The 25844-nt window shown below is 41.5% G+C and overlaps 1 protein-coding gene across 3 annotated transcripts in view; it reads right to left on the reverse strand.

Moving 5' to 3' along the window:
• Nucleotides 1–25844, reverse strand: part of FARS2 (phenylalanyl-tRNA synthetase 2, mitochondrial) — a 377875-nt gene that overhangs the window by 257794 nt on the left and 94237 nt on the right. For 2 of the 3 annotated variants that reach the window (XM_048839772.2, XM_048839774.2), the window contains exons 4-5: nt 21986–22145; nt 3311–3442 (exon numbers count right to left, since the gene is read on the reverse strand). In XM_048839772.2, coding sequence (XP_048695729.1) covers nt 3311–3442; nt 21986–22145 — 292 coding nt within the window. The remainder of the gene's footprint in view (nt 1–3310; nt 3443–21985; nt 22146–25844) is intronic. The other variant, XM_075125392.1, reaches the window with a different exon arrangement.

Consider the following 25844-nt stretch of genomic DNA (forward strand, 5'->3'; position numbering starts at 1 on the left):
TGCACTCAGGGCTAGTGAGTGAGCGCGGGACTGTGACAGGGGAGCTGCAGAGGGCTCCCTGCACAGCCATGGAGCCAGTGACACTGGATCGTTGCAGGCGCAAGGCTGCCTATGGTCCTAGCAGGGCAGAGCAGAGACCTCCCTAGTCGGGACTGCAAGGAGGAGAAGGACAAGCCCCCAACTGTGGAGGAGGCCACTCTGCTGATGAATGGCTCTGTCCCCTATGGCTGAGGGCTCATCCTCAACCTTGCAGCCCTGGCCAGGGGTCTCTACTCTGCCCTGCCAGGACCATAGCCTTCCCCACACCCTCGGCCTGCAGAAATCCAGTGTCACTGGCCCTGCAGCTGTGCAGAGAGCCCTCTCCACTGTCATAGACCCGCTCCCTCTCTCCTGTGACAGCAAGGCTGCAGAGGGTGCTCTGTGCTGCTGCTGCAGGGCCAGTGATACCCAATTGCTACAGACCCAAGTGGGAGGCTGCACTAACTTGTATGGATGGATATGCTTTTCACCAATTTCAGGGTGTCAGCTGAAATCAATGTTTAACAACATCTATCAATTTAAATTAAGTCCTGCCAAGCCTTTATGTAGAGGGAAGAGATGGAGCCATGAAAACACCCCTCCGTGCACTATGGGGTGGAGACTTTGGAAAGGAAGTTCCAGTCCTCCCGGCAATCAAGATGAAGGAACTAGGAGGCACAATTTTGATTTCTAATAGCCATGAGAAGTACTTCCCTTCTGGTCATAGTGTCAGGGCAATACTAAGGATTTTTAACTTTGTTTTGCGGGAGGCTTGTCACTATAACAAATTCTGAGAATCTATGCGTTTGAGTCATAATAATAAACAAGGCATCATCATAAATAAATGTTAAGTTGGCACTTTGGGGATATTCTGAAATCTGAGGGAATGGGACAGTAGCAACTATTACCTGTGTAGGCCACGTCAAGTCATATGCAGTAATCACAAGCCACATTTCTTAATAAATAAATACATAAATAAACAAACATACATACATTTTGGTTTTGTCTGTATTAAGTTTACTGCAAGGTCCTGTATATTTAATCTTTAACTAAACAACAAAAGAGGGCAAGAGTAGCTTTATGTGTTTCAGTGGCTGGGATGTGTTCCATACTAGTGCTAAGCCTGGGAACCTCTATTTGCAAAAGTGAATTCTGAACAAGCTGGAGGAAGTGGGGGATTGAAAGCCTACTGCATCTTGAATTGCAAGTAAATAAGACGACTCCTCAAATTAAAAACAAGCTTCTAGCCTCCCAGCACATCTCACCAGAGAAGTCAATACACTTTCAAGCTTTAAACTTTTTCACAGTTCCTACTTGTTTTTTCAAATTTGTAATATCCTCTGAGCAATCTCAAAATAAAATGTCTTCTTTTCTCAACAACTTTGTCTTTCTCAACAACTTTCTGTTTGACAAACATTGATTCCTTTCTTTTTGTTCCCCACCTGCAATGCATTTTGCTTTGAATCGAGCTGAAATTAACAAGACTCTTTTCGTCTGCACATCATCATCATCATCATCACCATCATCAACTGACCTGGATGGGAAACGGTTTTCCCATCCCATAAAAACTCAAGATTCCAAAAATATTCTTGTTCCTCCTCAGTACAAAACTGAGACCTTTCAAAGATTTTCAAGGAAAATGAGAGAGATACCCTTTCTGAATCCGGGGGAGACTTGAACCTGGGACTCTCACATCAAAGGTGGGTGCCCTAAGCACCTGGCTATTAACTATTCTGGGATGATGCCCTCTCAATGTCTCCCATTGGAGCTGTCCCACTTTGTATAAATAATTAAATGTTCACTGGGCCAGAGACAGACTGACTCCATGTCAGTGATCAGGTCACTTACCTGGGATGTGAGAAATCCAGGTTAAATGCCTACTTTAAAGAATATTAAGAAAAGAGGAATTTAGAATCTACTGATGACCGATATACATCTACATCAGAAACACAACCGTGGCCCAGCTGCAGCACAGCAGCTTGCAATGCTGTAGCATAGATAGTTACTGCAGCAACAGAAGGTGTTCTTCCATCACTGTAGGTAATCCACCTCTCTGAAAGGGGTTAGAGCTGTCTACACTAGGGCTTAGGTTGGCTTAACTATGTCTCTAAGGGCTTGGCTATCCTACCCACTGGATCGGCGGGCAGTGATCGATCCAGCGGGGGTCAATTTATCACGTCTAGTCTAGATGCGATAAATCAACCGCCGAGCACTCTCCCGTTACTCCTGGACTCCACTGGAGCGAAAGGCGCAGGCGGAGTCGACAGGGAAGTGGCTGCAGTCGACTCACTGTAGCGAAGACACTGCGGTGAGTAGGTCTAAGTACGTCGACTTCAGCTACGTTGTTCACGTAGCTGAAGTTGCATGACTTAGATCGATCCCCCGCTCCCCCACCCCCAGTGTAGACCAGGCCGCCTCAGGGTTGTAAATTTTTCATATCCCTGAGCGATGTAGCTAGGTTGACCTAAGTTTTAGGTGTAGACCAGGCCAGAAATAGCTTAAGAAAACCTACAGCAACAAAACACACTAAATACACCATAACAGGAACACCTGGAGGCCGCAACCTTACCCGTTTGCACAAAATAGATGAGTAGTATTCCAAAGGGCCATTGGTATGTAATAAACAACAACTGCTGTTTATTCCGGGAGAGCTGCAGGTTCCCATCCACTCCAAAAATCAAGGCCATGAACTAGTGAATTTGAAAATACTTGAAAAGTAATCCCATTATCTTTTTCTTTCCTTTTTTGTAATCTTTAGAGGATAACTCATGTCAGGCAACCAACCATATCTCTGTAATTTCAATTAAATTAATTGTTGTTGCTCTTGAAACAGTACATGATCATCAGTACAAATAAACAACATATAAAAGGAGAATATTTACCCAATTAACACATAGTGGTAGCTAAGATGCCACAGTGTTCTCCTATGTGTGTGCTGTTTTGCTAACAGCATTTTTTAATCATAACTATTTGAATAAATTAGGCTTGATTTGAATGACAGGAGAATTTTTCTGTCAATTAATTAGTTTATCTTTTAAAATTAAGGGTCCTCCCTCCCCACAAATTTCCTAAAAAAAAGCCATGGTTTCAGTTTTTGGGCTCAACTAGCTGGCTAGCTTGGTGCCCTAACAGCATGCAATCTGTTTGTAGTCTTTCTGCTGCTCCTGCTAGTAACAGAGATGTGTGTGTGCGCAGCACACTCTGAAGGAAAAGGGAGTTGGAGACTGTGAAACTGATTGTGCTAGAAGTGTTTGCTAATAGAGATGTCAATGAAGTAGAGAAGTTTCAGTACCTGAGTTAACTAGCTGCTGCTCCATGACCCCGCAGCCCAGCACCTCCATCCATTCTCCTTGGAAGTTGATCTCCATCTCAAAGGAAGGGTGAGTAAATGGGAAGTAGCAGTCTACCCATCTAATTTCCAGTCCTGTACCATTGTTTAAAAATAAATAAATAAGAAGAGTAAGTATTTAAAAGGCTACCTCCTTCAACCCTTTGTAAAACTTGTCCTTCAGTTAATGACACCAATTACTGTAATCCTGAGAAAATAAATAGCAAACAAACTAATTTGCAGCACTTTTGTGCAAGGTAATAAATCTTGCAACTTGTGAAAAAATGGCTATGTCTTTTCTAATATGAAAAACACTTTGTGCAATTCAGGCACCCTTTGAAACCAAATCAATCACTTGTCAAATTCCAGCAACCACCTGGCAGAGAAGGAAAATGAGCCAAGATCATGGGATGGTAGGTAATTTTGTTATTCTCTGTAACAGAAAATGACTAAGATCGTCAAATATAGCTAACACTTTTTGTTGTGTTTTTATTATTTTTATTATTTTACAATTTTAATTATTACTTTAATGACACATTTAGGCAAATAAGTTTCCGCCCTCCCCCTCCCCCTTTTTTTCTCCAAACACAGTAATCTTAACCTGTTTTAAAAATAAAGCTATTTTCTCTGTACGTGCTTGTGTATGAATATTTTATTAGGCTACACATACGAGAATACATGATGGTGCAATGTGGTGTAACACACAAGATATCTGTAGCATGAGTTTGGGATGACTTCAATACTTGTAAGTAAGTGAGCTATGCATGCAGAGTTGCCAACTTTTGACCCCAGTTTGGTTCATTTCATAAATCCCTAGTGCCTGGAGTCATGATTACACGAGAAACTCAGCTTTCATTAAAAAAAAAAAAATAAAAAAATAAAATCAGTTTTCTAGACTTTATGATTACAGAAGAAAGCCTGAAAACATGAAAGGCTCAAGAGCCTTTTAAATTTTTTTAAATCTCATGACTTTTAAGCTAATTTTATTATTTCTGCAAGCCTGACTCATGAATTTTGAATGTTTGAGTTTGGCAATATTATACATATCATCCCAAAACTGTGCCAAGAAAACCTTTACAGCATACTACACCATCCTGATTACAGTAGATGACAAATATTTTACAGGGGAAAAAATGTTTAGATAAGTTTTTGTTTGTTTATAGTTGTTGTTATTGTAAGCATCAGCATATATCAGGGCCAAATTGATTCCAAGGTTGAATTCCTGTTTCTGTTCCAATTCCCTTCCCCTCACTTTTTCCATTACTAATAATACATGAAACAATTTATTTTTAGGCTGAAATTTTCCATGTTTAGTTTAAGCCTCCCACCCTTTTTTGAAGCAACTGTAATTCAGCCATTTTTGAGCAACACAACCAGGGAAACCCCATCCCTCCAAACAATTTCCACAAATGTTCTGATGGAAGTGTTTGCACTGACATTAATTAAAAATAGCTGAAACTAGAACCTTATTAAAGACTGTAATTAAAATGGCACTCTAGAGGCCCCACCTGAGATTATGGCCCCATTATACTCGGCATTATACAAACATAGTTAAGACAGTCCCTACCCGAAACAACTTACAATCTAGGACGCCAGTCCTACACTGTGATCCACATAGGTGCAATATCCCATCTACATGGACTACAATGCAGAATCAAGGCCTAAATAGACAAGACAGACTAAGCGTGGGAGTATTGTTATCCCATTTTACCGTTGAGAGCTGATGCACAGAGACATTTGGGGTATCTCTTCACTGCAGAGTTTACTTGGGTGTTGCCCTTCACCTCCCTCCCATGCACACACAAGTTTAGTGGTACTTTTAACTTGGGCTAACTGGCTCGTTTGAGGCTGTACACTAAACCCCAAGAGAAGCTTTCACTCATGCTGATAACCTGCCCACTTTGCAGCAGGGACGCAAGCTAAACCACTCGAAGTAATGAAACTAAGTTCAAACTTGATTTAATTCATGTTCACTAATGAGCAAGGGAAAGCAATTCAAGTTTGAAAAAACACTAGCCTGAGTGAAGTTTGTTGGGGTGACGTTAACTATATATTTCCATGCGATAGATGATTTTTTTAATTTTAAAAAGAAAAACAACTTTGAATTTCCACAATTTATAACTTTTGGGTTTTTTTTGTTTTTTTTAAACTATAACATTCTCTTACAATCTTAGGTGATGGATTCTTTCAGCCTTAGCTGCAGGTTAATGGCATTTTTGCACATAAATACTCACACACACAATACACTGTAACACATGCATGTGTACACAGACACAGCCAAAACAGTAAATACATTCAACATTTAGGAAACACCACAACGGATGCTGTTGACAGTCAGCCATTCAAACACATTAGCACTTGCATATTTTCTTTTTTGCTTTTAAAAATAAACCTCAAGAACTTTTATGGATGAAGGTTAACTTTTTATTCATATAAAATTAGAAAATTCAAAGTGATTATCAGAATGACCATATTTGTACTATGTTTTTTATTTATACACACACACACACACACTATGGGTATGTCTTCACTCCATGCTGGATCGGTGGGCAGCGCTCAATCCAGCAGGGATCGATTTATCGTGTTTAGTCTAGACGCACTAAATCGATCCTCGAAGTGCTCTCCCGTCGACCCCTGTACTCCAGCGCCGTGAGAGGCACAGGCAGAGTCAACGGAGGAGCAGCAGCAGTCGACTCACCGCGTTGGAGACACCATGGTAAGTCGATCTAAGTACGTCGACTTAGATCGATTCCCCCCCCAAGTGTAGACCAGAGCTAAATGGTGATAACTATACTGACTTCACGCATATATAAATATATGAAGTCTATATGAAATCAGTATATATATGCATGAAGACAGTAAAGTTATCCCCATAGATAGAGAACACTACATATATACAAAAGGGACCAACATATGGTGACTGTGGGAACCATAACTTTGAATTTCCTGACCTTTGTGCAATTGGAATTGTAACCCTAAGGCTGATGTAAGACATCGCATTTTTGTATACATATGCATATATGTGAACTTATTTTTCATTCACATTTCACAATTTGCAAAGGCAGTAAGAATTACATTGAATATTCAACTATTTTTGTACTTAATAAAAAGAAAGCTCCAGTAGAATATGTTTTTAATAATCTGCCTTTCAGATAATGTTCAGATATTTGATTTCTGTTATTAAAAATCATAGAATCAGAGAAATGTAGGGCTGGATGGGACATAATTTTTATGATTCTTAATCAAGTAAATACAATTTCAGCATATTATCTGAAAGACAGATTAAGGACTGAATGAAAAGCAGGAAGGTGAAAAAATGATTCTATTACATGAGGGGATTTGGGGGGGAGGCTGTTTGTTTTTTAAATTTTGAACCATTGATGTATGTAAATAAGTTTTTCTGGTGTTCAAGGAACACTCCCTTTGGGGTATCAGACGCTGTACAGAATGCAGTTCCAGTTAGATTATATTGCATTATTTGTCACAGAGTTCACCATGTTACCCAGTGTTCTGATCCACAGGGAGGCTCAAAGAGTTAGGATTGCAGTGGAAAATATATACACATTTCCTGTAATTTAGGATTAGTTAGAACACTAAACAGAGTGTTTTGTAACATCCATTCCTTTTTATTTTTAATGTATATTCAAAATTAAAGAAATAACATAAAAAGTACAGAAAACAGAGAAGGGATAGTAAAAAGAGAAACTATATAAGAGAAACTGTATCAATACTGTATCAATCTTCACTTATTTATTTTATTAACTTTTGTTTCCGTTTCTCCAGTCCTATACCAAGATACTTCATTTTTCAAGATTGGCTTCATTTAAATACACATTGCTTATTGATTAGGATTAATTTCTTTTTAAATTATTATGATCAGAGATTAAACATGAGAAATTTCAGGCACAAAGGATTATTTCCAGAAATTTTAAAAAGGCTGAGGGCTCCAAAAATCAGACATACAATTTGAAAAAGTCAAATAGGACTTAACTTTCTATGTTCTGTAAACCAAGCAATTGGTCCTTCAGACACTAACTATCAGATGTCGACCCACTCATTTTAATATTTCAAAAGGGACTGTTCATGATTACCCACTGATGTCAATGGGAATCCTTTCACTGGCTTAATTGGGTATTGGATTGGGTCCCTTGTCCAGCAGTATCTAAAGGATTAGGCCTCTAGTGAGTAAAAAGTAAATGGAGGATTATTCTTATTTTTGATTAATGCATGCCAGTAAGGAATTGCACAGATCACATTTGTATTCAATGGAGATGGCATTGCCATATACTGAGCTAAAGGAAGAATCTGTCAGTAGTAGCCTAACTGAGCCCTGTAAGGAAAATGTTTAGCAAAAGGCACTGAAAATAAAAATCATGAAGGCAACCCATTGCTGTGGTACTGCTAAGAATCAGAAAAAAACAGAGTACCAGACATTCTCCAGAGATTACACATTTATGTACTGGTTTGTTCCTTGTACGATTATGTTTAGGAAAGGACTCTGGAAGAAAAGAAAATATTCACAAAAGGAAACTACTGAGAACAGGAGTTGCTTAACCCTATGTATGTAAAATTTACATCTCTCCTAAATTAAGCCTGACTTCATTACTTCCTATTTTCCTTTGTTGCCCCATCTCAAGAAAGTTACTTTGGAATTGGAGGGGTTTCGGAGAAGGGCAACAAAGGTGATTGGGGGTATGGAACAGCTTCCATATAAGGAGAGATTAGTGGGACTGGGACTTTTTGGCTTGGAAGGGAGATGACTGGGGGTGGTATGATTTGGGTCTGTGGAGTCATGGCTGATGTGGAGAAGCTGGGTGTGGGAGTGTTGTTTGCTCGTTCTCATGACACAAGAACTAGGGGTCACCAAATTAAATTAGTGGGCAGCGGGTTTGGAGCAGACGGGAGGAGGTATTTCTTTACACGGTGCGCAGTTGGCGGGTGGGGCTCCTTGCCAGGGGATATTGTGGGTGCCAGGATTATAGCTGGGTTCATAAAGGAACTAAATAATTTCATGGAGGATAGGTTCATTGATGGCTATTAGTCAGGGTGGGCAGGGATGGGGTCTCTAGCCTCTGTTTGCCAGAAGCTAGGAATGGGTGACAGGGGATCAATCACTTGATGATTGTCTGTTCTGTTCTTTCCCTCTGGGGCACCTGGCATTGGTCACTGTCGGACGACTGGATACTGGGCTAAATGGACCTTTGGTCTGACCCAGTATGGCCGTTCTTATGTTCTATTAATTCTGCTTGCAACAACTGGCAGAAATTGTGTGGACCAAAAATTTAATTTATCCTATGTTTTCTCAGAAATTATCACCAAATGAGATTTTTGTTAAACTGGTAAGAGGTACACAAATTGGAGATAGTCCAGAGGACAGCAACCAAAATGATAACAGGTTTAGAAAACATGACCTATGAGGAAAGGTTAAAAGAATTGAGCACGTTTAGTCTAGAGAACAAAAGACTGAGGGGGGACAGAAAAGCAGTCTTAGCCCTGGTCTACACTACAGGGTTAGCTCGAATTTAGCCGTGTTAGGTTGATTTTATAATGAATGCGTCTACACAAGCAACCCTGTTCCGTCGACATAAAGGGATCTTAAAATCGACTGCTGTACTCCTCCCCGGCGAGGGAAGTAGCGCTAAAATCAACCTTGCTGGGTCGAATTTGGGGTCGTGCGGACGCAAATCGACGTTATTGGCCTCCGGGTACTATCCCAGAGTGCTCCAATGTGACCGTTCTGGACAGCACTTTCAACTCCGATGCACTAGCCAGGTACACAGGAAAAGCCCCAGGAACTTTTGAATTTCATCTCCTGTTTGGTCAGCGTGGAGAGCTCAGCAGCATAGGTGACCATGCAGTCCCCCCAGAATTGCGAACGAGCTCCAGCATGGAGCGAATGAGAAATATTGGATCTGATTGATGTATGGGGAGAAGAATCTGTGTAGGCAGAATACTGATCAAAAAGAAGAAATGCCGATATATTTGCCAAAATCGCACAGGGCATGATGGACAGAGGCTACAACAGAGACACACAGCAGTGCTGCGTGAAAGTCAAAGAGCTCAGGCAAACCTACCAAAAGACAAAGGAGGCAAACGGTTGCTCCAGGTCAGAGCCCCTGACATGCCGCTTCTATGATCAGCTGCATGGCATTCTAGGGGGGGACCCTACCACTACCCCCACCACTGTCCGTGAACACCTGCAAGGGGGGAGTCTCACGCAACACGGAGGAGGATTTTGTGGCTGAGGAAGAGGAGGAGAATGCGCAGCAGGCAAGCGGTGAATCCGTTCTCCCCGGCAGCCTGGACCTTTTCATCACCCTCGAGCCAATACCCTCCCAAGGCGGGATCCCTGACCCTGAAGGCAGAGAAGGCACCTCTGTTGAGTGCACATTTGTAACTACACTACAGGGGTTAAAAGCAATAGTGTTTAATGTTTGATTTGCCCTGAACAATTGCAATGCATTCATGGCCAGTACAGCTACTGGAAAAGCCTGTTAACGTGTCTGGGGATGGAGTGGGAATCCTCCAGGGACATCTCCATGAAGCTCTCCTGGAGGTACTCAAAGCCTTTGCAGAAGGTTTCTAGGGGGGGTTCCTTATTTTGTCCTCCACGTTAGGACACTTTACCACGCCAAGCCAGTAGCAAGTAGTCTGAAATCATTGCAGCACAAAGCATGACAGCAAATGGTTCTGGCTTTTGGTCACTTTCAAGCAACATTCGGTCTTTATCTTTCTGTGTTAGCCTCAGGAGAGTGATATCATTCATGGTCACCTGGTTGAAATAGGGGAATTTTTGTAAGGGAACAGTAAAAGGACCCCATTCATGCTGGGCTGTTTGCGCTTGGCTAAAAGGGATCATCCCATAGCCAAGCGGTGGGGGGAGGGGTGAAGGGATCATCCCAAATAGCCATGCAGAGGGGTGGAGGGTGGTGTGTGCTGCACATCCACCCGAAAACCGCAGCCCCTCCTTTTAAATGGCAAACCCAACTGGCATTGCTTGCTATGGGAAAGGAGGACGCTGCAGTTTGAAAACATTCCTACATGTTATGAAGGCGTTAGAAGCCAAACCAGAGTACCCTTTGGCTTACCATGGCCACCTGGAAACCAAATTCTGTTGCGCAGCCGTGAGTGATGTGTCATCATACCGGCAGGTGCTCAATATAAAAGGCAAAATGTAACCTTGTATCTAAAGCACATGCTGTCTGCTGTGAATTGCTTGATTCACTGTGAAAGAGTCTCCCTTTTGTTCTCAAAAATGTATCTTAAATTTTACTTTCCCTTTTTATCCCCCTGCAAGTGCAAATGTTTCTATGCTCCCCGTATCATCTCCGTCCCTGAGATTATCGCAGATTAGAAGGCGAAAAAAAACGCACTCGTGATGACAAGTTTTCTGAGCTCATGCAGTCCTCCTGCACTAATAGGGCACAGCTGAATGCATGGAGGCATTCAGTGGCAGAGGCCAGGAAAGCATTAAGTGAGCACGATGAGAAGAGGCAGGCTACAATGTTGAGGGTAATGGGGGAGCAAAGAGACATGCTCAGGCATCTGGTGGAGCTGCACAAAAGGCAACAAGAGCACAGACTGCCGCTGCATCCATTGTATAACCGCTTGCCCTCCTAACCAAGTTCCATATCCTCCTCACCCAGACACCCAAGAACGGTGGGGAGGGAGGCTCTGGGCACCCAGCCACTCCACTCCAGAGGATGGTCCAAGCAACAGAAAGCTGTCATTCAAATAGTTTTGATTTGTAGTGTGGCTACAATAAGCAATGTGGCCTTGTCCTTCCCTCCTCCCCCACCCCACCCGGGCTACCTCATCAGTTATCTCCCTTTTTAAAAAATAAAATTAATAAAGAAAGAATGCATGGTTTCAAAACAATAATTACTTTATTTCCTTTGCCAGCTGTGATCAAAGGGGGGAGGGTGGCTGGCTTACAGGGAATTAAAATAAACAAAGGGGGCGGGTTGGCATCAAGGAGAAACACACACAACTGTCACACCGTAGCATGGCCAGTCATGTAACTGGTTTTCAAAGCCTCTCTGATGCGCAGCACGCCTACCTGTGCTCTTCTAATTGTCCTGGTGTCTGGCTGTTCAAAACAGGCAGCCAGGTGATTTGCCTCAACCTCCCACCCCGCCATAAACATCTCCCCCTTGCTCTCTCAGATATAATGAAGCACACAGCAAGCAGTAATAACAATGGGAATATTGGCTGCGCTGAGGTCTAATCTAGTCAGCAAACAGCGCAAGCGAGCTTTTAAACATCCAAATGCACATTCTACCACTGTTCTGCACTTGCTCAGCCTATAGTTGAACTGCTCCTTACTACTGTCCAGGGTGCCTGTGTATGGCTTCATGAGCCATGGTAGCAAGGGGTAGGTTGGGTCCCCAAGAATAACTATTGGCATTTCAACATCCTCAACAGTAATTTTCTGGTCTGGGAAGTAAGCCCCTTCTTGCAGCTGCTCAAACAGCCTGGAGTTCCTAAAGATGCGAGCGCCATGCACCTTTCCCGGTCATCCCACGTTGATGTCGGTGAAAAGGCCCCTGTGATCCACCGGTGCTTGCAGCACCATTGAGAAGTACCCCTTGCGGTTTACGTACTGGTTGGCAAGGTAGTCTGATGCCAAGATAGGGATATACATTTCGTCTATCGCCCCACCACAGTTACGGAAAGCCATCCACTATGACCTGCATATTTCCTAGAGTCACTACCATTGACAGCAGATCGTCAGTGATTGCATTGGCTACTTGAATCACAGCAGTCCCCACTATAGATTTGTCCACTTCAAACTGATTCCCGACTTACCGGTAGCAGTCAGGCATTGCAAGCTTCCACAGGGCTGTTGCCACTCGCTTCTCAACTGTCAGGGCAGCTCTCATGTTGGTATTCCTGCGCTTCAGGGCGGGGGAAAGCAACTCACAGATTCCAGAAAAGTGGCCTTTCACATGTGAAAGTGTTGCAGCCACTGGGAATCATCCCATACCTGCAAGACTATGCAGTCCCACCAATCTGTGCTTGTTTGTCAGGCCCAGAATCAGCATTCCACTGTATCAACCAGCCCCACTGCCGCCATGATGTCCCAGTTGCCACATCCCGTGCTTTCAGGAACGTCTGTGTCCATGTCCTCCTCACAATCGTCCTCGTGCTGCCGTCTCTTAGCCAGGTTCTGCACACACTGCAGTATAATGCACAAGGTGTTTACAATGCTCGCAACAGCAGCGATGAGCTGAGTGGGCTCCGTGCTTGCCGTGCTGTGGCATCTGCACGGGTAACCCAGGAAAAAAGGCACAAAATTATTGTCTGCAGTGCTTTCACAGAGGGAGGGAGGGAGGGGAGACTGACGACATGTACTCAAAACCACCCGCAACAATGTTTTTGCCCCATCAGGCATTGGGAGCTTAACCCAGAATTCCAATGGGCAGTGGAGACTGTGGGAACTGAGAGATAGCTTCCCACAGTGCACCGCTCTGTGAGTCGATGCTAGCCACGGTATTGAGGACGCGCTCCGCCAACTTAATGCGCTTAGTGGGGGCATACACAATTGACTATATAAAATTGATTTCTAAAAATCGACTTCTCTAAAATCGACCTAATTTCATAGTGTAGACATACCCTTAATAAGTAAGTTATGAACGGAACAGTCAACAATTGTTCTCTATGTCCACCCAGGGTAGGACAAGAAGTAATTGCCTTAGTTTGCAGCAAGGAATATTTAGGTTAGATATTAGGAAAAACTTTCTAACTATAGGGATAATTAAGCACTGGAACAGGTTATCTAGGGGAAGTGGTGGAATCCCCATCATTGGAGGCTTTTAAGAACAGGGTAGAAAACACCTGTAAGGGATGATGTAAGGTATACTTAATCCTGTCTCAGCACAGGGAATTGACTTTTGAGGTCCCTTCCAGCCCTACATTTCTATGAACAATAATTCTTAGCTCTTGTATAACTGTTTCATCTACAGATCTCAACGAACTTTCCAAGGAAGCCTAGTTACAACGATGTTAGAAGAGAAGCAAGAAAAGAACAAGGCATGTGGTATCAGGAGTCTCAAGGGCAGTGCACTGAGAACTAACAGTGAAAGAAATATTAGTTCCCACTTGGCTTTCCTATACTCTTTTATTGAGGTTTCAAGAATTTGGCAAGCAAATATGATGAGTTTGAAAAATATGTGCAAGCTGACATATATTCTATGGAAGAGAATTTAATAAAGATGTTGAGATAATTTAGAAGGGACAGCAATTACCATTTTGGACAGCCTGCCACCAAGAAAAAGATAATTAAAGACTTACTAAATACCACGTTGCGTTTTCCAATTATAGCCACATTCTTACTGAGGGACAGAAATTTAGCTGGTGTACAGTAAATTGGTGTAACACCATTAACTTCAGTAGAGCTATGCAGATTTTTTACTAATAGAGGCGCCTGACCTTACAGACTATTTATATGGGGGTTAGACTTTGACCTACCACACAAAATGGGCTTTTGACATACATGATACACTGATTTGCTAGCACATGTGAATGTGTAATATCTTTACCCAGCTTGCTATTATTTAGAACATCCTTCCTGCTTCTATTTCCATTTTCTCAGTGAGCGTAATTACGGAGTCCACAACTCTTATCAAACCAGTTAACAATAATTGATTAAAAGCCCTTGCTGCTTCATCAATGAAGGTGGCCTACCTTCAGAATAATCTATCTATTTTTCAACATAATCACATTCAGATCATTCCAGTTCTAGTTGGCAATGCTGGAGAGGCACAGCTGTGGACTCTGTGTTTGGAGGTCATGTGCCATGGCAAGTGATGCATTTGGTCAGTCTGTGCATTGTTTGACCATTTGTTCTCTTGTGTACGGGCTGCGTAGCTGGGCCATGGGTCAGTCTGTTGGAGCTTCAGTAAGGGGTGTGTGGCTCTGACCCTTGGTGCTTTGATCATCCCTGCTGCTTGAAATCTCTGAGTGGCTAATCACTCTTTGATGAGGAGAGGAAGAGATGAGCTTGGTTAAGCAGGGGAACTTGACATTAAAAAAAAAAAAAAACTTGCTAGGTGAACTCAAGAGCTGCAAATGAAGGGAGTTAACACGAGAGCAAGATTGGTCAGGGAGTGAGAGGCTTTCCTTTCAGGTTCAGCTTTATGTGCAATTTCAAGATGTCCAGAGCTGGAACAGTGGTGGTGACCTGAAACAGATGTGCCAAGTTTTCTTTCCTGCCAGTAGCTAGAAGGAACTTGCTGTGCATGAAGGGCAAGGTGGTGGCTGTGCTGGAAGAAAAGATTCTTGGATTGGAGTGGTAAGTAGAGATGCTATGGAGAATCAGAGAAGCTGAGGAGTTTCTGGACAGCCAGGTTTGAGAAACATCTGTATCCCAGCTACAAGGAAGAAAGGAGGTGACCATCAGAGAGAGAGAGAAGACATGGCAGTTCATAACTCCCAAAGTGAAGAGGTGGAGCTGACATTTTGCATGGGTGGAAAAAGATGAGGATGGGCAGGCTGTGCCCACCAGAGAGAAAAGGATCAGGAGAAATTCCATCCAGCTTGAAATTTCCAATCCATACCAGGTCCAGCATCCAGCTCTAAAGATCCAGCTGGAGTGAACGAATGGAGAAATAAATGGGACACATGTTAATAGCGTCTCAGTCCAACCTGTAAGAAATATCAAGCTTGCCAACAAAGAGATCTTCAACCCTCCAACAAAGACAGACAATCCTTGTTAGGGATTCAGTACTCAGAAGAACATTCTGTAAGGGACAGACTGGCAATAGGATGGTGTACTGTCTTCCCAGAGCCAAGCCTCTCTAAGAGTGGCAAGGGTCCTTTAGTGCTGATATGAACCATCACTGATGGCACTGCATCCCAAGATCTCTCACAGAAAATAGATTGTTTCAGTGATCTTGGAGCAAAGGGAGACACGAGGCAGAAGATTCTGGAAGTGAACTGATGGCGAGTGGTGTAGAGCTGAGCTTTTTGGCTTTGTGGAATATTGGTCAACCTTCTATGAAGACAGGGTGCTGTATAATTTGGATGGCCTACACTGTACTAGGAGGGGAACCCATCTCCTTGGGGACGGGCTGGCTATAGTAGGCAGGAGGATGTTAAACTAATAACAAAAGGGGAGGGTAGAAAGAGGGAAGACATGAGAAATCACTTAGCACAACATGTTGGCAACAAAATTAATCAAGACACTACAGGACATAAAGAGAAGAAATTTTTAATTGCCTATACACCAATGCTAGGAGCCTGGGTAACATATGAAAGGAACTGGAATTGCTCGTTTCTGAGCATAAATTTAATCTAGTGGGAAGTACTGAAACCTGGCAGGATGATTCACATGACTGGAATATTAAAATCAATAGTTATAACCTATTTTTGTAGGATTGAATGGGTCAAAGGGGAAAGGGAGAATGGCACTCTGTGTAAGAAATGGGATTTTCTGTTTCCAAGTCACTGACAACTCCAAAGAAAGGATCTTGAATGCTTATGGATCAATGTCCTAACAGATAAAGTACAAGATGGGGTATTAGTTGGCATTTGCCTAAGACCACCAAATCACACTAGGGAATAGGATGACCAGCTCCTTATGCACCTATCTACAATTTGGGGGGGGGAGGGGGAAGAGGAGTGAAGTGCGCTCATGGGGGACTTCAAGCTATGTGACAAGTGCTGGAGGTCTTATGCTGCCAGTATTAAAACATCCTTGGAATTTCTAAAGCTAATGTTCTGCCAATATTTTAAAAAGGTAAATGATATAACCAGGGTAACTATAGGCTTTGTCTGACATCGATCCTGGGAAAAGATAATGGAGTGGCTAATTAGGGACTCAATTAATAAAGAATTAAAGGAGGATACTATAATTAATGCCAATCAACATAGGTTTATGGACAATGGATCCTGTCAAACTAACTTGATCTCTTTTGGGGATGAGATTACAAGTTTGGTTGATAAAGGTAATAGTGTTAATGTAATATACTTAGACTTCTGTAGGGAATTTGACTTGGTATTACATAACATTTTGATTACAAAACTAGAATATTAACATGGCACATATTAAACAGATTAAAAACTGGTTAACTGATAGGTCTCAAAATGTAAATGGAGAATCATCATCGAGTGGGTATTTTTCTAGTGGAGTCAAAAAGGGGTCTTTTCTTGGCCCTATGCTATTTAACATTTTTATAAATGGCCTGGAAGAAGACATAAAATAAAGGTTGCAGATGACACAAAAACTGGGAGAGTGTTAAATAATGAAGAGGTATCCGGGGGGGTCAGATCTCTTGGTAAGATGGGTGCAAGCAAACATGCATTTTAATATGGCTAAATGTAAATGTAAACATACACATCTAGCAATGCAGACCATACTTACAGGATGGGGGACTCTGTCCTGAGAAACAGGTACTCTGAAAAAGGTTTGGGGGTGGAGGAGGAGATCAGCAGAACATGAGCTCCCAGTGCGATGCTGTGGCCAAAAGGGCTAATGTGATCCTTGGATGCATAAACTGGGGAATCTCGAGTAGTAGAGAGGTTTATTTTACCTCTGTATTTGGCACTGGTGCAACCAGTGCTGGAATCCTGTGTCCAGTTGTAGTGTGCACAATTCAAGAAGGACGTTGATAAATGGGAGAGGGTTCAGAGAAGAACCACAAGAATATTAAAGGAGGAGAAAACTTGCCTTATAGTGACAGTCTCACAGAGATTAATCTATTTATCTTAACAAAGAGTAGGTTACGGGGTGAGTTGTTCACAGTTCACCAGTGCCTACATGGGGAGCAAATATTTTACAATGAGCTCTTCAGTCTAGCAGAGAAAAGTATAACACTATCCAATGGCTGGAAGTTGAAGCTAGACACAAATTCAGACTGGAAATAAGGTGTACATTTTTAACAGTGAGGGTAACTAACCATTGAAACAGTTTGCAAAGGGTTGTGGTGGATTCTCCATCACTGGCAATATTTAAATCAAGATTGGATTTTTTTTCTAAAAGATCTGCTCTAGGAATTATTTTGGGGGAGTTCGATGGCCTGTGCTATACAGGAGGTCAGACTAGGTGATCACATTGGACCCTTCTGGCTTTGGAAACTATGAATTGACAGGGAAATGATTGCAGAAATGGCTATCCTGCAAAGAGAAATGGCTGAACACCTTAGAGGCAGCACATCACCCAAGTGGAGGCATACCAAATATGCTCACCAGTATATTTAAATTGGCAGTTAGTCTCCACATGGGAGACACTTGCCCTCCACTACTGTTCATGAGCAGAACACCAATTTATGGTAGCCCATAATATAACCAGTATGGAAACTATGGAAACCACCATGTAGCTAGCAGCCCAAGCAGAAATCAACACATTCATTTTCACTTGCCACCTGCTGTGGGGACAGGTGGCAGCTTCCCATGATGTTACAGGACCAAACTAGCAATGTCCTTGCCTGACATCTCATTTCCGCCTTCTGATGTGTCCAAACTCCCAGAAGCATATATTTCTACCATGCCAGAGGTACAGAAGCAAGCATATTTTTGTACACAGGTCCTTTATCTCCCTTATTAGCAAAAGAAATTCTGTATGGTAATACAGCCTCTAAAAAACTCTAAAGAATACATCTCTCTGTTCAGACTGGTGACAGGGAAACAGCTGGACACTCTTGATCTGATTTGAATCACCTTGAGGACTGGTCAGACAATTATTCAAAAGGGCATACAAGTTGTACAGAATTCTTACCAGTCTTGTATCTTTAAATGGGACTTTCTCCATAAGGTTCACTTCATCCTCTTGCAGGGGAGGGACATTTCTTCCATTGCAATGACAGGATTTCATTCATGCCAAAGTTTTCCATTTGTTGTTTCATATGTCTGTCCTGAACTCAGGCACAAATAAGCTGAATGTGTGTGGTGGGGTGGCAGCCCCACTCTTATGACAGACAGGGCTAGAGTAGGCCAGAGCAGCTGTGCAGAAGGGCAGCCAATCAGGGCCAGTATTATAGTCAGCCAATCAGGGCTAGGCTAGGCCCTATATAAAGGCTGCCCAGGAAGGGAGCAGGCAGTCTGTCTCCTAAGCAGGAGATAAGCACCTTGGATAGAGCAGTGCTGGGCAGGCTTGGGGGAGCATAGAAGGGCTCCAGCCCAATACCTGCCAGACTGCAGGCTCTGATAGAAAGCGCCTAGAGGGTATGAAGGGCCAGAGGGGAAGTGGCCCAGGGACAGTTAGACAAGGGGAGAGGAGGAGGGCAGGGAGGCTGCCACGAGAGGGTCCCTGGGTCAGGACCCAAAGTAGTGGGTGGAGGATAGAGCTAATTCCCGGAGGTGCCACTGTGGTGAGCCCCAACCCTGTCACCTGGATTTGTGCTGGAAATGGCCCAACTTGATGATCACTTTAGATAAGCTATTACCAGCAGGACAGTGGGGTGGGAGGAGGTATTGTTTCATATTCTCTGTGTGTATATAAAGTCTGCTGCAGTTTCCACGGTATGCATCCGATGAAGTGAGCTGTAGCTCACGAAAGCTCATGCTCAAATAAATTGGTTAGTCTCTAAGGTGCCACAAGTACTCCTTTTCTTTTTGCGAATACAGACTAACACGGCTGTTACTCTGAACCCTGTCACAATGTGCTAAACATTTTTCAGCACAAGCGTTGTTTTTAAAAGTCAGCATTTACATAGGACCCACATAATCAGGACTGAGTTGGGGAAAGACATTTATGGGGAGTTGCATGGGTCAATATTAGATCAGTCTTAACAACTTCATTAGTCAGAAATGGTAGCAAACACCACTGATTATAATATAAACTGGAAAGTTCTGCAAACAGAGATAATATGAAGGGCCCTAGAGTGGTCAGAAATATGGACAACACATAAAATGAGAATTGGCTTAGGAAAATGCAACAACACAGATCTGGGGGAAATAATCTGAAAGAAAAATACTGAGGAAGGAATCTGCAAAAGGAGTAAAGGTGAAAGTACTTGGCAACAAATTAGTTATGAGTTTATAACGAGATGTGACAACAAAAAAAGCCAATGAACTTTGAGCTTTTTATGTCACAGAGCAAAAAGAAAAAAAGTTAATCTCTGGACAGCCCACTCCTGAAATACTGCATTCAGCTCTGGACACCTCCTTGCCAAAAAGCTTCGGACAACTAGAGAGTTCAAAGGAGGGCAACAAAAAAGATTGGTAAGCAGGAGAGACCGATTTACTGCATGAGAAAACATTGAAATAGCTTGGTGCAATGATTAAGTGGGCACACAACAATCTTCAAACATCTGAAGTGTATAAATGCAGACGGAGAGAAGTTAATTATTGTATTACGAGAGGACATACACAGTAACTAGAAAGAATGGAAGGAAATTAAGGAAGGGGAAATCTAGGCTGAATATCAGGAAAACCTCCTTGACAGTGAGATCTATTGGAAGAGATGGAAGGCACATCATTTGGGAAATCTAAAATTAGACAAGACAAAGCGCTAGAAAATGTAACAAAGGGAACCATCATACATTGTCAAGGATGCAAACAAGATGACTTAATATTCTAGGTCTTTTCCTACTCTAATATTTATTATTTTTTTGTTAGTCATCAATAAAACCAGAGGTAAAATAAAGACTGGTATAGTCATTAAGCTTCCACAAAAGGATGGCCTTTAAGCAACTTATGTTATTTGATGACATGTATGGCAGTAAGATACCTCAGAAGCTTAATATAGCTCCAGTGCCTATGAACATGTTATCCTGCTTGATAGAATGTGTAACTCAACTGAGGTTTTGCTGACTTCATAACCTGTAAAGAATACAACCCTAAGTGATTTATGAAAAGCAGCAATAATAAACAAATCTCCTGTGTGAGAGAGCGCGCAACTGAACGTGGGACCTTAAGCAACTGAATGTGGGACCTTACACTATAGTTCTATTTCAACAAAGAAAAATTATATTTTTCTAGAGAAGCAACAAAGCAAAATCCATTTCAAATTCAAAATTAAAATTTGAGGGACATCTGTGTTTCTGAGGCAGAAAAGTAAATAAACATACTATAAATTGGACAGTAGAATATTCAAAGATAAATTGCTGTGACTGGGAGAATTTAGTTGAACTTATCCAAGATCTTTTGCACTGTGCCCATATTGTATGTCTACATAGTAAATGGCACAGCATGGATTTTGTTCCTTTGGTGCCACCTTATTTTATTCTGTTTTCACTGACAACTGAGCTGGAAGTAATCGGAGAAGAGCAGGAGAGAAAGACAGGAGTGAGGAAAAGGACTTAATTCTTATAAGTTCCTGACTATACACTATGTCTATATGTTTCCAAAAAATGGGGGAGGGGGAGTGTAGAAAGAGGAAAACCCTCACTGTCAGATCAAAATGAGTAGGGAAATCTAATAATTTAAAGTTTAAGTCTGCAGGTTTAGCAGCTGTTTAAGAATGTCTTTTCTAATGTTCATCTGGCCTCAGCCTAACGGGCTGCAGAATAAACTTCAGTGTAGTAATTATTGTTAAAAATGCAACATCTGCCATCAGTAACCAGTGGCTGTCACTACAGTTTCAGATAACACTGTTAACTCTGGGCAAATGTTGACTTTCAATGGCAACCAAAACACCTCAAAAGTTGATTTACAAATATTTTTGTTCTTATCACTTTGACCCTCAGAATGTGCTACACTGCCATTTAAAAAAAAAATAAAATAAGTAAGTCATGTCAGGTACAATTTTCAAATGCACCTAAATGTCTTTGGACCCTAAGGTCTATTTTCAAAATTGACTTAGACTGACTCACTGACTTTTTTTTAAAACTGTATCCTTAATCTAATTGACACATTTATGCAATCATCCTTTTTTAAACAGAAAAATGTTAAATATAATACAATTATTAAAGAAACTGTTGGAAGACAGGATACTGGGCCAGATGGATCATACTGACTCAGTATGGCCGTTTGTTCTTACGTTACCATTTTTCCTGCCAACTGACATAGGACTAAAACTGGCAGGAAACTTTTTTAATCAATATTTAGAATTATTGAAAAATTTCTATCATCCCTACATAGGACCTGATATTGCCATCAATCCTCACTCATAACCCCCTCTAATTTCAGTGGGCATCTCAAAACAGCTTTAATAGTAACCAGCATATCCCATGCATTCTAATACTATGCATTACTTCCTTGACAGGAAGTTGAGTAAATTCAGCAGACCAGTCTTCCAGCAAGGAAACAGCCATAAGCAGCTATGCTCACTTAGACCATTCCTTTACTGAGACAGTGAAACAGAAACAGGTATTTCTGAAGAATGTTTGATAAATCACTCTTATTCATACACACACACACTTTGTAACCTCGAAACAGCAAATGGCGGACAGCCTCCATTCAGTTAGAGTCTGGTTTATTTAGCTATGGGGAACTTTCATGTTACTTCATGGACAGAGTGGATGTAATAACACATACACAGAATATGTAACTTTATATAAAATTACTGATTATATCAAAAAGAGCAAATCAACAGGTTTTTTTTAAAACAAATACAGCGGTTTTAGTGCCATGACAGTTCCCAACAGCTCTCTGGCTCTCTCTCTTATTATGCTGCATAACCATTCTCAAAAACTTGGATCCATGCCTGCCCACCAGTAGACTAGGTGAAAGGGTCTAATACCACACTGCAATACTTACCATCACCAAAGAGATGAGTCACAAGCTTTGTGAGCACTTGTTTTAGATTGAATTCCACCAGCCGCACTGCCTCCATGGTGTGAGTCTCCTGCTTGTGTGCTGTGCGGTGCCCTTGCTCAAGCAACTGTAAACTTTCTCCATCTTTGATGTTGCTGAACAACTAAACCAACAAAACAAAAAGCACATTGTTTTGTATTGACTTTTCTAATGAAGTTTTATTGACTCTAGAAGGGAGTTCAGCTGCTGAGTCTTCAGCATGAAATAGAAATTTAGGGATCATGATTTTGTATTGGTGTAATTGTGAGCATAGTTTTTTCCTGAAGAATCTTTATTATGGACGATGATGCCAACAAATATACAAGGAAAAAATCCAGCCTGACTTTCAGGACCCAGGTTGAGTCTGCAGGGATGGCAGTTAGAAAAACTATTTAGCATATTTGTTATGGAAATCAAGAGGCAATAAACACTGCATCTTAAAAATCACTTTCCAGAGCAGAGTCAAACACTTAAAAGCTGTAGCCAAAAGTAAGGAAAAATGTAAGAGAAGCTAGTTTCTAGTTTAAAGATATATGATGTTTGAAACCTCTTTTATTTTTATTTAAATTTTTTTTTTACAAATTCCATTCTTTAAACAGTAAGATGAACTATCAAACATTCAATCAACTGAGCTTTACAACTTGATTCTGTACACTGATTTATAGCTACTAATTACAAAAATCTATTTGTAGGAGAGAGATTCATAATCTGTTTGATTTAATTTGTTACTATAAATCTGTTTGGGATGGGAGATTCACAACTTAACTTCTGAATGGTTTAAAATGGTTAAAATAAAATGGTTTAAAAAATTATCAGGATAAATAAGAGTACCCAAAACAGAGAATACAATGTAGTACATCTAAGTTATATCACAATATTAATATAGAACATACTTGACGCACTATGATTTTATAAAAATATGCTAATGAATATAATGTAATTAGAATATGCTTCATGCAAAAGGTATCTTGTAAGGCACCATTACAAAGCTTATAATTTATTGAGTGCAGTCATCCTAATTGTATAAATGTATCACTCTTGTATCTGAAACTAGAAATATGAAATATAACTGAAGGCCTACTGTAATTATGCAAAGCGTGGGCCATTCATGGTGGTTTGGAATCTTGATGGCTTCCATCAGCCTGGACAATTGACTGTGGAGGGCTCTGTTTGCAGGCAGGCCTTCCTGTGAGTCAGGCTGGGAGAAATGAAGGCTTGGAGTCTTACAGGACATGTGACCATGTCACCTGGTACTGAAATCCATCTTAAATCTGGTGCTTTTCCATTTGGGGGTGGGGACCCAGACAGGGCTGGCTCTAGGAACCAGCAAACCAAGCACACGCTTGGGGCAGCACTCTGGCTTTTTGTTTTGTTTTGTTTTTTGTTGGTGCTTGAGGTGGCAAAAAACCTAGACCGGCCCTAGACCCAGAGAGAAAGGATGCCCACCTTGTGCCAAAGCCATATAAAGGGGTGGAACAGAACAGAGGAAGCAGCTTTCATGAGAAATCCCCTAGCTACCACCTAAGCTGGAACAAGGGCTGTACCAGGGGAAAGGATTGTGCCCAGACTAGAAAGGTACCCGGTCTGTGAAAAACTTATTGAAACATCTCTAAGGGTGAGATTTTTATCTGTATTCAGTTTTTATTACTGTACTAAACTTAGATTTGCATATTTTATTTTGCTTGGTCATTCACTTTGTTCTATCTGTTACTACTTGGAACCACTTAAATCCTACTTTCTGTGTTTCATACAATCACTTTTTTTACTTATTAACCCAGAGTATGTATTAATACCTGGGGGGAGGGGAGGGGAATAGCTGGGCAATCTCTATCCGTGTTATATAGGGCGAACAATTTATGAGTTTACCCTCTATCAGCTTTATACAGGGTAAAACGGATTTATTTAGGGTTTGGACCCCATTGGGAGTTGGGCATCTGAGTGTCAAGGACAGGAACACTTCTGTAAGCTGCTTTCAGTTAAGTCTACAGCTGTTAGGGGATGTGGTTCAAGTCTGGGTTTGCAGCAGGCTAGTGAGACAGGCACAAACCAGGCAGAGCACTGAAGTCCCAAGCTGGGAGGGCAGGGAAAGCAGGGCCAGAAGTAGTCTTGGCACATCAGGTGACAATTCCCAGGGGGTTTCTGTGATCTAACCCATCACAGTACTATAGCTTGAAAAAATTTTCAAAAATTAAAACACTCAAATCTATGAAAGTCGAATAAATGAAAAGCTATAAACATAAGCTAGCTTTGGAAACCCAAAAATAGTTTCCAAGATCTCTAAGTTCGTGTGATTGACCCATCCCTAATAAGAACATTTTGATTCTTCCCAAAGAGACCTGCAGGTCATGCTAGAATTTTAGCCACATTTAGAATAGCCACCATAGAATGTACCTGCCCTTAATATTGCAGCTGCCTTCCAAATTGATAAGCTAAAAATCAGCAGACCTCATGTGTATTACATAGCGGCTGAATCCAACTGTTTCTTCCATTGCACCACAAAGGGAAGCAGGCAGGATGGGTGGGTGTGTGTGCGAGAGACGCCCCTCCACAAAGTACCTTGTACCCTATGGGAAAGTGCACTCAGCTGAAAGAAAGTTCAAATTTCACTTCTACTTACTGCTGTTTATATTTCTATACTTCACCACTCTTATTCTTCAGCACAATTTATAAACATTATAGAAGGCAGTCAAACTGCTTTTCCTGTTGTACAAATTAAACTTCAAGGCAGCACAAGGTCATTTCAGGCAGTGCTGAGAATAGAACCTAGGTCTAACAGGGAAGACCCAAGACACATTGCCTTTCAAATTACTATGTCAAATTAGTATACTTGTCTATAGCCACTGCTCTAGCTATTACATAACACTCTCCTCCCAGAGCCAGGAACAGAATTCAGGAATCCGAATCCCAAAATACTGCAGCTGCCTACCAAATAGCTCTGTGACCCACTGGCTAAATGTGTGTAGTGTCCTTCTGGCATGGCTGGTCCAGAACAAAAATATATTCTTTGTAGCTTGCATAATAGAGGGCTGTCCTGGGGAATCTGAAAATCCAGGAATTATACCCTACCGATGACCTATTTATTATTCAAATTTTCTTTTTTAAAAACTAATTTACTTTAAAAATACTTAAAACCAGATTTTAAAGTTAAAAACCATTAAAATCTCAAAGGCACACAAAGAGTAACCAACCACATCTGTATATCTCTCACCTGTCAAACAATTTGATTGCCAGTGTCACACTATGGAAGATCTGAAAGCTGAGAGGCATGACAACAATAAATATACGGGTGGAGAGAGGGCAAAGAATTATTCACATAAATCCTTGTGCACACAACCCCTCTTATCCGTGCAGGCTAGTCTGACGACTCAGGTGATAAAGATTGATGGTAGATCCCTTGAACTTTTAACAGATGGAACAAGGGGAAACTTGGAGATTAACACTTTTCCTGGAACAGAAGTGTACATAATACAAAATACTCATGCCCATAACAGCAGGTTGCTATGGAGTAGAGGATGCAATTTTAGCTCACTTTGCTACAGGGTTAATGTAGACATGAAGTTGTTGTACTGAAGAAGCCCAGCGCAGAATGCAAACCCTTTCAAGTAGGGTACCAAAAAGCCTTGTAAATACTGTGCATCATAACCAGTTTGCATGGATTCAAATCCCTGATGTTCATAAAGGTTTCCCATGATCAATTCTTGTAAATCCATAAGCAAAAGTCAATGACACTTTTCTGATATTTGCAGTGTTTGCTATCTCACAAGAACAGGAAAAGAAGCAGGCTTCCAATGCAACAAAGTAAATTTATCTGAGATCAAAGTTA

The sequence above is a fragment of the Caretta caretta genome, chromosome 2 (genome assembly GCF_965140235.1).
Source record: "Caretta caretta isolate rCarCar2 chromosome 2, rCarCar1.hap1, whole genome shotgun sequence".
Taxonomy (NCBI): Eukaryota; Metazoa; Chordata; order Testudines; family Cheloniidae; genus Caretta; species Caretta caretta.